General features: G+C 58.6%; 2 protein-coding genes across 5 annotated transcripts; one reads left to right on the top strand and one right to left on the bottom strand.

Moving 5' to 3' along the window:
• The first annotated feature begins 669 nt into the window (after window positions 1-669).
• Window positions 670-5,745, top strand: LOC106972571 (tubulin gamma-2 chain). Its single transcript, XM_027048820.2, has 11 exons — window positions 670-947; window positions 1,226-1,338; window positions 1,556-1,723; window positions 2,032-2,100; window positions 2,862-2,941; window positions 3,353-3,479; window positions 4,085-4,171; window positions 4,278-4,427; window positions 4,815-4,967; window positions 5,059-5,220; window positions 5,348-5,745. Exons 1-11 carry the CDS (start codon window positions 899-901, stop codon window positions 5,543-5,545), a joined length of 1,356 nt encoding a protein of 451 aa, XP_026904621.1. The 5' UTR covers window positions 670-898; the 3' UTR covers window positions 5,546-5,745.
• A 915-nt stretch (window positions 5,746-6,660) lies between these two features.
• Window positions 6,661-15,181, bottom strand: PLEKHH3 (pleckstrin homology, MyTH4 and FERM domain containing H3). Of its 4 annotated transcripts, none has more exons than XM_027048818.2 (13): window positions 14,604-15,181; window positions 12,580-12,635; window positions 12,156-12,235; window positions 11,862-12,053; window positions 11,620-11,777; window positions 11,392-11,512; window positions 10,303-10,609; window positions 9,541-9,748; window positions 9,186-9,313; window positions 8,767-8,899; window positions 8,113-8,574; window positions 7,624-7,815; window positions 6,661-7,050 (listed from the first exon to the last, which is right to left on the bottom strand). In XM_027048818.2, the coding sequence occupies exons 1-13, from the start codon at window positions 14,763-14,765 to the stop codon at window positions 6,874-6,876; spliced, it is 2,376 nt and encodes a 791-aa protein (XP_026904619.1). In that variant the 5' UTR covers window positions 14,766-15,181; the 3' UTR covers window positions 6,661-6,873. The 4 variants fall into 4 exon arrangements, 3 of the variants coding, with proteins under 3 accessions (XP_026904619.1, XP_026904617.1, XP_026904618.2); XM_027048816.2 differs by having other exon boundaries at window positions 9,177-9,313; window positions 14,604-15,180; XM_027048817.2 differs by lacking the exon at window positions 14,604-15,181 and adding an exon at window positions 14,007-14,597 and having other exon boundaries at window positions 9,177-9,313.
• Between the last annotated feature and the right edge of the window lie 40 nt (window positions 15,182-15,221).

Below are 15,221 nucleotides of genomic sequence, written 5' to 3' on the forward strand. Positions count from 1 at the left end.
TACACACCCATGTTCATGGCATAATTATTCACAACAGCCAACCCCAGCGTCCATCTACAGATGAATAGATAAACGCAAAATGTGGCATAAACATACAACGGAATATTATACATCCTTAAAAAGGAATGAAATTCTGGCACATGTTACAACATGGGAGTAACCTTGAGGACATTATGCAGTGAAATAAGGTAGACACAAAAGGACAAATACTATGCAATTCCATTTATATAAGATACCTGGCCAAAGTCATAGAGACAGGAAGTAGGATGTTGATGGGGATGGAGATGGAGAGTTATTATTTATGGTACAGGGTTCGGTTGGGAAGGTGACGAAGTTCTGGGGATGAATGACAGTGATGGTTGCGCAACGGTGTGAATGTACATTATGCCACAGAACTGTCCGATTAAAGAGGATTAAAATGGTAAATGTTATGTTAGGTATATTTAACTTAAAAATAGAAATTGAAAAAAAGACTGGCTTGAAGCCAGCCCCTCTATCCAGAAGAGCCGCCAAGCCGCTCACCCGTCTGTAGCACGCAGCTGACTCGATACACCTGGACCGCCCCTCCCCGCCCCCACGCTCGGGTCTCTACCCCGCAGCCCCAAAGAGTTTCACGGCGCAGGCGCGGTGCTGGGGTGGGTGGGCAGGAGGGGGCGTGGCCTCACACTGCGCCTGTGCCGAATTCCAGCTGTAACTGTAGTGGGGAAATCATGTCCAGGTTGGGCTCCCCGGCCCGGCGGCAGTGGGGAGGCCCGCACTGCACACGCGCAGACCGAGCACTCGCGTCAAAAGACGAAGAGAACGCGCGCTCCCCACGTCCTGCGAGCCCGGCTGCCAGGCGTTCGTCTCTGCCGTGACTCCCGCCGGGCAGGGCTGGCGCGCCCACGTCTGAAGAGCGATGCCCCGGGAGATCATCACCCTGCAGCTGGGCCAGTGCGGCAACCAGAGTGAGCGAGCGAGCGCCGGGCCCTTCCAGTCTCCGGTTCTGCCCTTTCGGGTCCCACCCAAGTGCTTGGCATCCTCTAGTCCCCCTTTCCCTCCCATGAAACCCCTGCCCTATTGCGCATGATGAACAAGGCCCCGATGGAGAGCCGCGCCTGGGCTGTGACAGCTCCCAGACCAGGTGTCTTGGGCCCAGCCTCTGAGTGTGACAGCCTCTGAGCCTAACCCTGGGCTGCTGAGGCCTTATGACTAGCAGACCCAGGCATCTCTCCCCATCCCCCAGTTGGGTTCGAGTTCTGGAAACAACTGTGCGCTGAGCATGGTATCAGCCCCGAGGGCATCGTGGAGGAGTTCGCCACCGAGGGCACTGACCGCAAGGACGTCTTTTTCTACCAGGTGCTCCCAGCGACTTTGCCAGCCCCCCCCCCCACGCGCCCCCACAGTGGCCCCGGGGGGCCTGAGGGAAGGGCAGTGGTTTGGTACCAGGAAACCCTCTGGGCAAAGGAGTCAGGGCGGCTGGCTTGAGGAGGGAGGACAGGCAGGAGCCAGAGTTGGGAGGATGGAGGACTGGGCCTTAGCTGACTGGACCACCCTGCTGGTCTCCCCTTGACAGGCAGACGATGAGCACTACATCCCCAGGGCCGTGCTGCTGGACCTGGAGCCCCGGGTGATCCACTCCATCCTCAACTCCCCCTATGCCAAGCTCTACAACCCAGAGAACATCTACCTGTCAGAGCATGGAGGAGGGGCTGGCAACAACTGGGCCAGTGGATTCTCGCAGGTATCTGGGTGGCCATCCCAGAAACCCTTGATGTTCCCTCCCTAGGGCAAGGCAGGCTCAGGCAGCCTGGGGATTTGACCAGACCGGATAGACAATAAATAAGAGACAAAGGGATACCCTGACAAGAGGGAGAGCCAGGGAGAGGTGTATGCAAGCTGCAAATCATTTGAAAAGTAACTTTTTTGTGTTGAGGGCCACAGCTGAGGCTCTGTTTGAGGGTGGCAGTCCCAGGGGGTGTTCTTGGTGCTGAAAAGAGGTACTCCCCAGAACCTTCATCCTTACCCTCACTTCCATGTCTCTCTATACAGGGTGAGAAAATCCATGAGGACATTTTTGATATCATAGACCGAGAAGCAGATGGAAGTGACAGCTTAGAGGTGAGGTTCAGCCCCACTGAAGGAAAAGAAAAGGCTGATAAGTGCTGGGGAAAGGTCGGGAGGTAGCCCGAACAGGTGGTGTGATGGGGGCAATTCTATTTAAAACTAATTTTTGGAGCATGATATGTGAGATATTAAGGTAAATAAGGTACAGAGGCTCCTGGGTGGCTCAGTCGACTGACCTGATATCTGCTCAGGTTATGATCTCATGGTTCGTGAGATTGAGCCCCAAGTCAGGCTCTGCACTAACAGCTCAGAGCCTGCTTGGGATTCTCTCTCTCTCTCTCTCTCTCTCTCTCTCTCTCTGCCCTTCCTCTACTTGCTATCTCTCAAAATAAGTAAATTTAAAAAAAAACATTTAAAAAGAAAGGTACAGGGGCACCTGGGTGGCTCAGTCATTGAGTGTCCTACTTCAGCTCAGGTCATGATCTCATGGTTCATGTGTTCGAAACCTATGTCAGGCTCTGTGCTGACAGCTCAGAGCCAGGAGCCTGCTTCAGATCTCCCTCTCTCTCTGCCTCTCTCTCTCTCAAAAATAGATATTTAAAAACAAATTTTTTAAAGAAAGGTACAGTACTTGTCCTCAAGGAGATCCTAATGTGGATGGCATCAGCTCCTTAGGCATGAGTCTTCCTTCCCAAGGAGCCTCAGCCTGGATGGACACAGAAGCAGCCTTGAGACAGGAGTGTGTTGGGAGTGGGGAATGAGACAAGCCTAAAGCCCCTTCCCCAGATCCCTGGAGACTGCCTCTCCCCATGCAGGGCTTTGTGCTGTGTCATTCCATTGCTGGGGGGACCGGTTCTGGCCTGGGTTCCTACCTTCTGGAACGACTGAATGACAGGTAACCCTGTGTTTGGGGAGAGGGCATTAGCCCTGGTTCCCTGGGTAAGGTCTTTCCTTTTTGTCACTTTTTTCTCTTGGACTGAACGGCTTGGCACTATTGCTTTGAGTCACTGGTAGAAATAGAGCCTGGCCATCCAGGGAACATCTAGGAAACAGTAACTTCCAGGAGGGGATTTGCCTAGGGAGAGGAGGGACCTACAGGGTTTGGTGGGTTTGATGCTTTAGGTTTATCCTTTTTGGCTCCTGGGCTCTAAACACTCAGTTCTGCCCTCACCCGCCTTTTGTACAAGAGGTTGGTGGCACTTGGAAAGGAATGACCCTATTATCTCTAGAGAAGACCAAGGTGGGCAGTGATGGGAGTCCTTCCAGTTCATTGTCACTTTCCCCTTTCCCTCTTCTTCACCCCCAGGTATCCCAAGAAGCTGGTGCAGACATACTCAGTGTTTCCCAACCAGGACGAGATGAGCGATGTGGTGGTCCAGCCCTACAACTCCCTGCTCACGCTCAAGAGGCTCACCCAGAACGCAGACTGTGTGGTGAGTGCCAGAGAAAGGAGTGTGGGGGTGGGGGTGGGGGTGCTTTGCTCCACCTCCTCAAACCAGTGGGACATGTACACCCTGCCCTTCCCAAGCCCCTGCCCAGAGAACAGAGGACCAAATAAAGCCATACCTGGTGGCCCAAATCATGAAAATAAGGACTTGACCCCAAGTTGCTCTCAACAAAGTGAATACCCCTGACATGTGTCCCCATTTAGCCTATTTAATGCCTACTCATGCTTAAATTCTCAGCCCAAGGGGCACGTTCATAGTAAAACCTTCTCTGACCACGCATTCAAGGTCAAATTCCTTTGTGCATATTTCAGGCTGTAACTATACTTTTCTGTAGACCTGGTGAAGGGGACAGACCGTGCCTGTTTTACCCTCCATGGTGTCTCCAGAACCAGGCACAGTGGATGGTACATGGAGACAATTTGTTTACAGGATGGTAGAAAAGTATCCTGTGATGCCCCAGGGACAGTATTTTCCTTTTTAAGTTAACACACTTCCTGGTTTTTAGAATTTAGAGGGGGTAAAGCTAATAACTTATCTCTCTGCCCCCTTTCTCCTCAAAAAGGTGCCGTGACCCTCTTCTATCCCCCCAGGTGGTACTGGACAACACAGCCCTGAACCGGATCGCCACAGACCGCCTGCACATCCAGAACCCATCCTTCTCCCAGATCAATCAGCTGGTGAGCCCCTGCTCCCGGACTGGAAACCCTCCTTACTGGAGTGCCATCTGGGGAAGGGAGGCCCCGCCCCAGGCCAAGGCCCATGACCCGGCACCCCCGTCCCCAGGTGTCCACCATCATGTCAGCCAGCACCACCACCCTGCGCTACCCTGGCTACATGAACAACGACCTCATCGGCCTCATCGCCTCGCTCATCCCCACTCCTCGACTCCACTTCCTCATGACCGGCTACACCCCGCTCACCACAGACCAGTCGGTAGGAGCAGCCCCAGCAGGCCCTGCCCTAGCCTTTCTGTCCCCCTGCTGCGCCCTCCAGGAGCCGCTCTTTGTAGCCCCAGAGGCTCTGTGCTCAGGGACAGGCACAGACCGTCCAGCTCCTTGCTGACTTGTTCTCCTCTTCCCTACACCCCTGGCTCCCTGTAGGGCCCGGGCTATGTGGGGTCTGCTGATGCTCCCGCACAGGGGCATGACCTTGCTGAGCTGAGGAGGGCTAAGATTCCTGGTCCTGCAGCCAAGGCTCAGTGTACACCCGAATCTCAAGATGCCTCCCAGAGAGACCATCCTAGCCTGAGTCTGATGGGGGTCAGCCATTGGACCGTGCCCTGAGTGCTGGCCTGGTCCCCATGGCCCGCTCTCCCCTCAGGTGGCCAGCGTGAGGAAGACCACAGTCCTGGATGTCATGAGGCGGCTGCTGCAGCCCAAGAACGTGATGGTGTCCACGGGCCGGGATCGCCAGACCAACCATTGCTACATCGCCATCCTCAACATCATCCAGGGGGAGGTGGACCCCACCCAGGTAGGTGAGGCCCCTTCGTGCCACCCCCGGAACCCACAGGGGTAGAGGAGAGGCTACCACCACCACTGTTGTGTCCACCCCTCCCCGCTAGGTCCACAAGAGTCTGCAGAGGATCCGGGAGCGGAAGTTGGCCAACTTCATCCCCTGGGGCCCTGCCAGCATCCAGGTGGCCCTGTCAAGGAAGTCTCCCTACCTGCCTTCGGCCCACCGGGTCAGTGGGCTCATGATGGCCAACCACACCAGCATCTCCTCGGTGAGCCTAATCTCCTGGCCTTCTTTGGCCATTCAGTTCCAGTAGACACCCTTATCATTCTCCCCCATTCCATTCCAGCCCCTTATCATGCACTGGTTCCCATCCTGGAGATTTCTATCTCTTTCAGCTCTTTGAAAGTTCCTGCCAGCAGTATGACAAGCTGCGGAAGCGGGAGGCCTTCCTGGAGCAGTTCCGCAAGGAGGACATCTTCAAGGAGAACTTTGATGAGCTGGACACGTCCAGGGAGGTTGTGCAGGAACTCATCGACGAGTACCATGCAGCCACACGGCCAGACTACATCTCCTGGGGCGCCCAGGAGCAGTGACTTCCTCCCCACCACTTCCCCTGGACAGTATGCATAGTCCCCATTGTGCCTGGTCCCTGTGACCCAGACTCTTGTCACCAAAAACCTTTCTAGGTTTATCTCCAGCCCAGGAGCTGGTCCTACTTCCACCCTTCTCTGACCTGACCCTTGATATTGCTCATTTAGCTTGAATAAAGCAATAAAGCTTTGTCGTGAATACAGTCAGAGCTTGGTTGTGGATATAGTCAGGGCTTGGTCTGTGAATATGGGGGATGACCCATGCTCCCTCCCAGTTCCCAGGTATGTGGCCTTTATCTTAGTCCACTTAGTCCAGGTCTTAGTGTGGTCACTATTTCCACTGGCATACCTTGTCTAGAACCAGGCTGCTTTACTAGAGTCAGCCCTACTCTCAAGATTACAGAGGTTTACTGAGGTCTGCTATGTCCTCAGTGCCTACGCTCCTGCCCCAGGGTGGATCAATATTGCCCCAGCCTCTTCCGCTAGCGAAGAGGCTGTGGGGGCTAGAGAAGGAGGGCCTGCAGCATTCTGAGCAGGTCAGGAAAGCCAGAACTCTAGATTCCCAGTGCCCAAGGCTATCAGATCCTCAGGAACGCAACCCGATTCAAACTAACTTGATAAAGCAGGAACAGAACTCGGGAGTAGGACTGAGCCCATCCCGATAAGGTATTATCTGTGCCAGAGAAGTTCTTGGGTCTGATCCTGCCCCAGGCTTCTCTCCATTCCAGGCCCAAAGCAGTAGGCACACAAAAGATGGACCCAACTAGGGCCCAGAAGCTGGACACCAGGGTAGGAACTGGGTAGTGCCAGTCCTGATGACTCACTGCCTTCCGGCCTTAGAGACGCCAGGAGGCCACCCCTATGCCACTCAATGGAGAAGCAAGGGTGAGTAATGGCCAGCCTCCAAAACTGCCCTCTTGCCTGCCCCACCCACCACCCTGTGGCAGCATGCTGGCGAAGAGGAGGTTAAATCCAGAAGGTCAAGGAGGGTGGAGCCCTGTGGTGTCCAGACTCCCTTCAGTGCTGGTAAAAGCCCACAGTGTGGGCGTCCCCAGAGGTGGAGCTCTGAGCTCTGGGGACTCTAACTTGTCCCACTGACAACACTCCCACAGGAAGGGTTTGTGTAAATAAGGATTTTTTTTTTTTTTTTTGCTTCTCTTCTACAAATAAATTAAGAAACAAACTAGAAAATTGTCTGCACCCATTGCAGCCCTTGGGTGTGGTGTGTGCCCTGTCCCTGCAGGGCCAAAAGGGTCCACGGTTCCCTCAAATCTCAGAACAGTCCAGGTCCAGGCTGGAGGCAGAAGGGAGGTCGTGACCTCTTGGCAGGCTCAGTCCTGCAGCTGCCCCAAACAGCCAGACTGTCCCTGGGGCTCGTCCAGGCCCGGGTGCTGGCTGGGAGGGGAGGTGTCTGGCAGGTCTTGGCATGGAGGAGAAGGGCTGTGGCAGGGCCTCTCGGGGGAGGGACTGGGCAAATAGGCATTCACCAGCTGCATGATCTCTTCCACCTAAGAGAAGGCAGAGGTCAGAGTGCAGTAGGGGCCACTGGGTTCTCCTTTGTCTCATCCTCCACCCGGGCTCCTTACCAGGGCCTTACTAGAGCTGCCCCCTACGACCTTTCCTTCCTCATCACCGCTCTCTCCCTCACTCACTATGTGCCAGTCACACTGGTGTCTTTCTGCTTCTCAAAGATGCTAAGTGGATTGTCATCTCAAGGCCTTTACACTTGGAATATCTTCTACCTGGAATGCTGTTCCCCCAGATCTTCCTGTGGCTAGCTTAAAGGTCACTTTGAGTACCCTTTCCTGACTGTCCTACCTAATGCTATGACCCCCCTCCAGTCACTTCCTGTCACACTACGCTTCCCTTGGTAGCGTTTATCACTTTCTTATATGGTTTTTGATTCCTTGTTCAGTGTCTGACACTCCTGCTCTAATTAATGTCAGCTCCTTGAGCCTCTCTTTGATCACAGGTGGATCCCCAGTGCCTAGAACTGTACCTGCCCCATGCTCAGTGTTTAATAAAATGTTTCTTGACATCCTTTCCGTTCCTTCCACCTTCCACACCCTCTTTCTACTCACCTGGGGACTCTGCAGGAGGAGCTGGCTCTCTCCCACCCTCAGTGCCAGGGTGTGGGGGCCCATCAGTTGGCAGGCGGCCACATGGCCATAGCTGACACAGTGGATGGGCTCTGTCTCACCTGGCCGGGAGAGGGACATGGCCTTGGCTCCCAAGCCCAGACATAGCTTCTGTGGAGTGCCCCCACCAGGCTCCTATGGACAGACAGGCAGAGTCAGGGTGGAAGGAGGGAACCCTGCAGCATTATTTTTGGTGGGGGGAGATGGCTGTGAGCAGGGAGTTTCCCAGTCCCCTCTATGATCCACATTGCATGGAGGGGCTTAAGGCTCTGGAGAGGTGAGAACCCAAGGGCCAGGGAGTGACTCCTGGGATTTGGGAGGGGCAGCTGTGCTGGGTGTCAGGAGTGACTTGACCCACAGTGGGGCTTGTGGCTCTGGGGCAAACGTGTAGGGCTTGGGCCGCCAGAGTCCCCTCTCCCTTCTCCCCCTCACCGTGCTCAGCTCCAGAACGTCATACCGAGCAGCGCCGAACCCTGGACACTGCGCCGCCAGAGCCAGGTAGGCAGCCATGGCCTCAGCTCGGCCCATGCCCCGTAGCCGCTTCCAGCCGCCCAGCACAGCGGCCGCCGTGCCGGCGCCACCTCCTCCCTCGCGGGCCACGCTTCCCGCCGTGCTGCCGGCCCCGCCGCCGCGCCGGGTCCTCTCCGCCCGCCTCTTGGCCAGGCCCGGACTCCAGACTGCCCCGGCCAGCAGGGCGGCGGAGGGAGGAGGCCTGGGGACTGGGCGGGGAGGGTCTTCACGTGGCGGGGCGGGGGGCGGCAGCAGGCGGTCCAGGGGAGGCAGGGGCTCCCTGGGGGAGAAGTCTCGGTGCAGGCTCTGCAGACGCAGCGCCGCCAGGGCGCGCAGCGTGTCTTCGGGCGGGGGCGGCCGGCCGCGGAGCAGCAGAGCGTGAGCCTAAGAGGAGGCAGTGGGTGTCAACGTGGGAGCGGCGGCGAAGACACCTCGGGGTGCATAATCCGAGGTCTGGGTTCAAGTAAAGCCTCCCGCGAGGTTGCCATAACTATGAAATGAGACGGCCCAGAAAGGGAGGGGTTCAGGCTCGCGAGTATTTGGGGGGGTGGGGGCGTGAACGCTGGAGATCCTCACCTGCTCAAAGAGGAAAGGCAGTTCGTGACCGTCTGGGGACAGCCCCTCAGGGTGCAGAGGCCCGTGAAGACGCAGGCATAGTCTCCAACCAGAGTCCGTCGAATCATCCAGCCCGGCTTCCTCCGCTGCCAAACTAAAGAAGAGATAAGGACTCGGTGCGAGGCAGAAGCGAGACACCCCTAGGCGCTGGCCGGAGGCGGGACCAAACTGGGGGGGGTGGGGCGGAGCCAGAAGTTTGGGACGCCTTGAAGCCAAACAGCAAACTGCCCGAGGGCAGGCTCCATGTGTGAACCAGCAAACGTTACCGTGCAGGGCAAATGGCCAGGGCTTCATAAAAGTTTGCTCAGGGATTGACCAGAGCTGAGAGGCTGATGGGTTAACGGAGAGCGGGGCTGGGGCTGGACATTTACTTCTCAAACCTGGTGAGCACGTCGGCCACGAGAGTGCTCCCAGCCAGGGCTCGCTCCTGGGCCCCTCGCTGCTCATACAGCGCGAATGCGTTCCGGCTACGGGCCAAGCCCAGCCGTCCCACGAGCTCTCGAGCAACCTGGATGGGAGAAGGCATGAGGGGAAGGTCAGACCGCGCAGGGGTCTTGCCATCTGGAGGGTTCTTTCAGCTTTCTCAGTCCCTCCATACACATCCCTGACTCAAATGATGAATCTCAGGCTTGGGCAAACCTAGGGCCCGGGAACCAGGAGAGCCAGGCATGGGAAGCCGGGGTCGGGGGGAAGGGTTGTGGTTTCAGGGGTCGGGGGGAAGGGTTGTGGCCTTACCTCCCCCGCTGTGGTGTGAGAGTCTATGGCCACAGGGCAGGCACCAGCCCCCGGACAGTGCACGGTGCACAACAGCTCCTGTCGTCGGCTCAACGCTGAAATCTCTGCCAGAGAAGGCACCAGCTCTCGGCCGCGCGTCCGGCCCAGCGCTTTCCGGATGAAGCGCGCATATTCCGCCAGTTCTGTGTCCGGGAGCGCCTGCTCGGTCCTGGGGTAGGGAAAACCCGAGGATCGGTGCTCGGAGAGCTTACCTTCTCCCCCTTCCTTTCGCCCTCTTATTTTATCGTTTCTTTCATCTAATCGGTTCCCTTCCTTCCAACTCTAAGTTCCTTGAAGGCAGCGACCCTCTCTCTTCTGGATCTACCCTTGGCGCACCACGTGGATCTGAATTATTTTCTAAGGCCCTGACAGCTTGCTCCTCACTGCCCCCTCCCACTTCCCAAAGTCTCCACGATCGTCCCTCGGGTTGGAATCCAAAATCCAGCCTCATTCCGCTTTGCAACTGGCTGCCTCAGCCCGGAGGAAAAGCAGCCTTTAGTAATTCCTCTGCCCAAAGGGGGCGCCTTTTCTAATTCCTCCCACCGAAAGTGAGATCAGATCTTTAATTCCCACAGAGACGGTGTACATATTAGCAGCGGTCAAGTCTCTTCCCTTCGCTGGGCCTAAATTCTCCCTCCACCAAACAATTTGGCAAGGCCTCTCATTCTCTCCCAGCCCTGTCAGCTCCCTTGCCTTGGCCTTACCCCACCCCTCCCCTCTCACCTTTCCAGATGCCCCAGGAGGTGCCCCCTCACAGCTCCCCCAGGCCGGAAGGTGCAGCTCATGCAGGTGAGGAGCTGCCAGTACCGAAGGGCTGCGGGGTCTTGGGTAGCTGGGGGCCCAGGGGGGCCTGCGGGGCCCGAGGTCTGCTTAGCCAGCTGCAGGAAGAGCTCGTCGCGGAGCGCAGGCAGGTCCCGGCAGGTTTGGAGCACACCCTGCATCAGGGGCCCGGGGCGCCGCGCCCCCTCCAGCGCCTGCAGCGCCAGGAACAGCCGCACCGCCTCCTCGCGCAAGGGTGCGTAGCCCGGACCTGTGGGAGGGTGGGGGTGGAGGGACGGTTTGGAGAGGGGACACAGAGCTGGGCCCTGGAAGGAAGGCATGAACCAGGGAAAGGTCAGAGGGAATATAAGGGGACAGGGGACGGCAAGGAGGGGAGAGTTCGAACGACAGGAAGAGTGAAGGGAAAGCAATGGTCCCCACAGAGCCAAGCTCTCAACCCCTACCTCCCAGGCATCTCCACCTCGGGATCCACTGAGGCTGCTCTCTGAGTTTGTGAGCTACAGGGGTTGACTAAAAGAAATAGGCTCAAACCCCAGATTCTGCAATTGGGCACTAAGAGCCATCACCATGAACTAGAAAACAAGCTGGACTGGGAGTCCTGAAACAAGGGTTTGTCTCCCAGCCCTCCTTAATCTTCTAGCTTTAGGACCTGACTAGTCACTATTCCTTTTGGGGAAGTGGTGTAGCTGAATGAGGCCAGCACATTGTCCCAAAGTTCTGGCCTGTCCAGCAGTTGTAAAGGCGGTATGACATGGTCTTAAGAGTATACTGAAAAATAGGACAGAGAGTGTAAAAACTCATGAAGGAATATCAGTAGGCAGAATGAGACCCACAGGGAAGGTGGTCAAAGGGAGCCTCTTTTCCTGTACTGGCTTCCCTCTCCTCCACCCTGGGTATCAGTTTGGTCAGCTTCTATTTTCACCTTCATCCTTGGAAAAGTGAGGGGCTAGGTTTGCTTTAGACTTCTAAGTCCCTGTCAAGTGAGGCATTCAGATTCCCCATCCAAGGGACTTGGGCCATGGCACCACTCACCTGGGGCACTGACACCGTAGGGCAGGGGCAGGAGTGGAGCGTACAAGGCCCCACTGGTGTGCCTCAGAATTGGGTTCCGTCGGTAAATAAGGGCCACAGCTTCCGGATCCCCGCAACTCTCCTAGAAGTTAAGGAGTCACAGGGATGGGAAAGGGGGCTCTCTATGAACTCAGACAGCTTCTGGATTCACCACCCTCCTCTTTCTCGACGAAGTCCCTTCTTTCACACCTGAATGTCCCTAAGCAGCAGCTGGGTAGGGGTCTCCAGTGGTGCCTTGGAGGCGATCACTTCTCGCAACGCCACCCCCCAGCGCTCCGCCTCAGCCTGGCGCGGAGAGCAGAGCCGGATGCTGTGCTTCCGGCCAGACACGGTCACTGACCACAGACCTGGGGAAAAAGAGCCCGCGGAGGGCAATTAGGGCCGGCGGGGCTGCTGCCCAGGGAGGTACAAGAGTCCCCACGAAGTCTCACCGGTCTCTTTGGGTCGGCGCTCCGGGCCGGTCACCGAGCACAAGCTGGTGAGCACGAGGCTCCCGAGGCGCCGCGCCCCCTTCCCGCTGCTGCTGAACTGATCCAGGGAGTCCCTGGTGAGCACGAACCAGGCCCGGCGCGGGGGCAACCAGGGCCGCGCCCCTCCTCCGCGGGGCTCTCGGTACAGCCAACCTGGAGGGCAGAAGAGGGAAGGAAAGGAGGTGAGTAGGAGAAGACACTATCCTCTGGAGAGTTGGGATTGGGACTTCCAGAGTGCATGAGGCGGGTCCCCACCTTTCACCACGACGTCCGGGTCCTCCTCCGGCGGCCCCTTCTCTGGGATGAGACTTCGCGTCTCCTCCCAGCTCTGCAGCCTGGGCCAGAGGGGAGGGAGGGTTGGGCGAGGCTGTCGGTCCTGCACCCCGCCTCCAGGGGGCTCCTCAGTCGGGGCTCCCCAGACTGCAAGCGCCGGGACACCCCTCCCCCAGGCTGTGGGAACCGCTGGGCCGTTCTGACCTCGCACCAGAAATAGCCCAGACCCCCCCCCCTTTCTCCCCGCGCCCCCAGTCGGACCGCCCCCCCGGGACCCCGGCCAAACCACAGCGTCCGGCGTAAGGCCTCTCCCTTATTGCACAACTGCGGGAGGGCAGACGGCGAGGATTGGGGTCCCGGGAACGGGCTGGGGTCTCCAGACCACGAGACTCAGGGCCGAGCTCACCTGTCAGAGGCTGGCCCGCTCCTCACCGGCTGAGTCAGCGTCACGTCCAAGGGGCCCTGGGGAAACAGGCGGGGGCAGCCCTCAGGATCAGAGCCGTCATCGCAGGATGCCGGTGGCTTCTGCCCCCAGGACAGCGCTGCTCAGGGAATTGAGGAATCAAGGAGTAGGGTCATGACTGTGAGGGAGCGAGTAGAAGCTGAAGGTCGCCCCTTCTTCCAGTCTCTACAGAACTGCCCGAGCTAAGAAGCGAAGCCTCCCGCCTTGTCTCCGTTTCCCTTTGAAGACTTAAATCAGGGCGGGATACAGTGGAAAGAACACTGTGCAGGGAGTGGGGAGACCTGGGTTCTAGTAACAGCCTGACCACTAACTCGAATCACTAACTGGCTGTGGAACCTTCACAAGTCGGCAGAGCCTTTGAGCCTTGGCTTCCCCATCTTTGAAAAGAGAGAGGTGGGTGAAGTTTCTTCTTGCTGGAAGTCACCCCCTCCTCCTCATTTTCCCTTCATTGGCTGGCAGGCAGGCAGGTGGTGGGCACAGAAGTGGATGAAGGGAAGAAGGACTTTTTCAGTATAGGGCTTTCTCCAAGAACTGCTTTTGCCCTTCCATAGACACCCCTCAGACTCAATGGTAAGCAGACCCTCCCCCTTTGCTGGGGCTCGGGAAGGGCAGGCTGGAAAGTGGCACAGGCTCTCCAGGGGAGATGCAGCTCAGGATTTTGCCCTTCTCCCCCTTGTCCTGGAACTTCAACTGTAGACTGGGGTCTGAGAGAGGCCAAAATCCGTCCAGGAGCCAGGTCAGGCAGGAACGGTGCCATCGTCCCTTTGCTCCCACACTGCTAAAGCCAGGAGGGGGAGGTGGGGGAGGCAGGGACACCTGTCCCCAAGCTCAGTGGAGGGGGGTGGAGGTGGAGCATGAGGGAGGCAATGGCGTGGTTCACACTGCCGACCCTGTCCAGGCTGGAAGCTTGGGGACGCCTGGGTCCTGTGCCTTCCTGAGTGACAGATCAACCTATTTTCTGGAGGGTCTAAAAGGAGTTCTTAGCCACACCACCACGGGGGCAGGTGCTGACCACTCTCTTAGACCAACTCCCCTAATCGCCGTCCCCTGCTTCCCTCCCTCCACCCCCCTCTATATTTATCCGCCCTCCGCCTCCGCCAGGTGCTGGCGCCGGCCCCAGCGGCGCAGCCCGCCCCACCCGGGCACCGAGCCACTGGGCCTGCTGGGGACCCCTGAGTGGGGGATGGGAGCCTGACCCAGGCCATAGCACACGGGAGTCTGGTTGCCGGTGTGCAGGGGAATCGGGGAGGGGACGTCATGAATTGGAGGTCTTCCAGACCAACGAGCCTCAGTTTCCCCACGGGGAGATTCCACAAAACCGGGGAGCCGTGTCCCTCACCATCCCCTCCGGAATTCCCCAGGAGCCTCACCAGGGAGGGCCGAGAGTTCTGTCTTGAGTGGCAGGGTAATGACGACGGGTCCTCGAAGAGCGGTTGCCCCCAGCTCCCTGTCCGTGGGGTCCCTGCCACGGCCCCCAATCTGAGGATGCCTTCTCCCCCTCTCCCACGTCCCCGCGGCGGGAGCTCCGGCATCTGGCCCCAGCACTCAGCGCTCACAAACTGGGAGCGGAGCGGACCCAGGCGTCCGAGCCGCCCAGCCGGCCTCGCCACATTCCTCGGCGCTGGCGGAGGCGGAAGGAGACGGGATGGGACGCGGGCCCGGCGGGGAAGGGAGAGGCAGGGCCAGGTCGGGCCACGCGTGACGCCTCCCCTGCCTCAGGGCCCCTAGCAGGTGGACAGCGCCCAGCATGAGGCTCGAGGCCCACAGGCACATCCCCAGTAGGACTGTTCCTTGAGCTCCGGGGGGGGGGGGCGGGGGGGGGCTCCTGGCCCCCAGGCAAAAACCTCTCCCACGTCCCCGGTCCGCCAAGAGCACGCCGTTTGGCTGGAGTCTGGAGCAGGATCAGACGTGACGGCTGGTTTTGGTGAGAGGGATTGAGACAAGGCTCCAAACCCCCCGGGACTTACCCTCCCGCCGCCCGCTGGACTCGGGGTCCGCAGCTCAAAGGTCTCCTCGTCCTCGTCCTCGTCCCCGTCCCCGCTAAGCTCGCCGTCCCCGTAGTCCCGGTGCAGAAGAGTAAAGCCTCGACGGCAGCAGAGGAGCCACCACAATCCCCCGGGGAGAGGCATCCGGGCGAGCAGCCGGGGGATGGGGGCTCGGGCAGCCGGGCCGAGCTGCAGGGGGTCGGAGAAACTGGCGGGGCTCCGACCCGAGCGAGGGAATGATGCAGCGGGAGGAGGGGAAGAGAGAAGGGGACAAGGAGGAGGCAGTGTCAGACCCTGGGGTGCAAGGGGTCTCTTGCTAGCGCCTGCGGGGTCTCGGTGTCTGCGCCCCCAGAGGGGGAGGGGGAAAGCGTCCAGGGCTGGTGGGGGAGCAGTGTCCGGAGCTGGGAAGTAGTGTCCGTTGTAGTGTCCAGCCCTGTGGGGGGCAGTGTCCGGTGCAGTGTCCGAGGTGGGCAGTTGTCCAAGCTCCAGGGAGGGTCGTGTCCGGTAGAGTGTCCGGTGGCCGGGGCCCGGGCCGCGCGCGCTGCGCTCCCTGCAGCCCCGGGACTGGCGCGCTAGGGGCGCGAGCACAGCTCTGGGACC

Source organism: Acinonyx jubatus, chromosome E1 (genome assembly GCF_027475565.1).
Source record: "Acinonyx jubatus isolate Ajub_Pintada_27869175 chromosome E1, VMU_Ajub_asm_v1.0, whole genome shotgun sequence".
NCBI lineage: Eukaryota > Metazoa > Chordata > Mammalia > Carnivora > Felidae > Acinonyx > Acinonyx jubatus.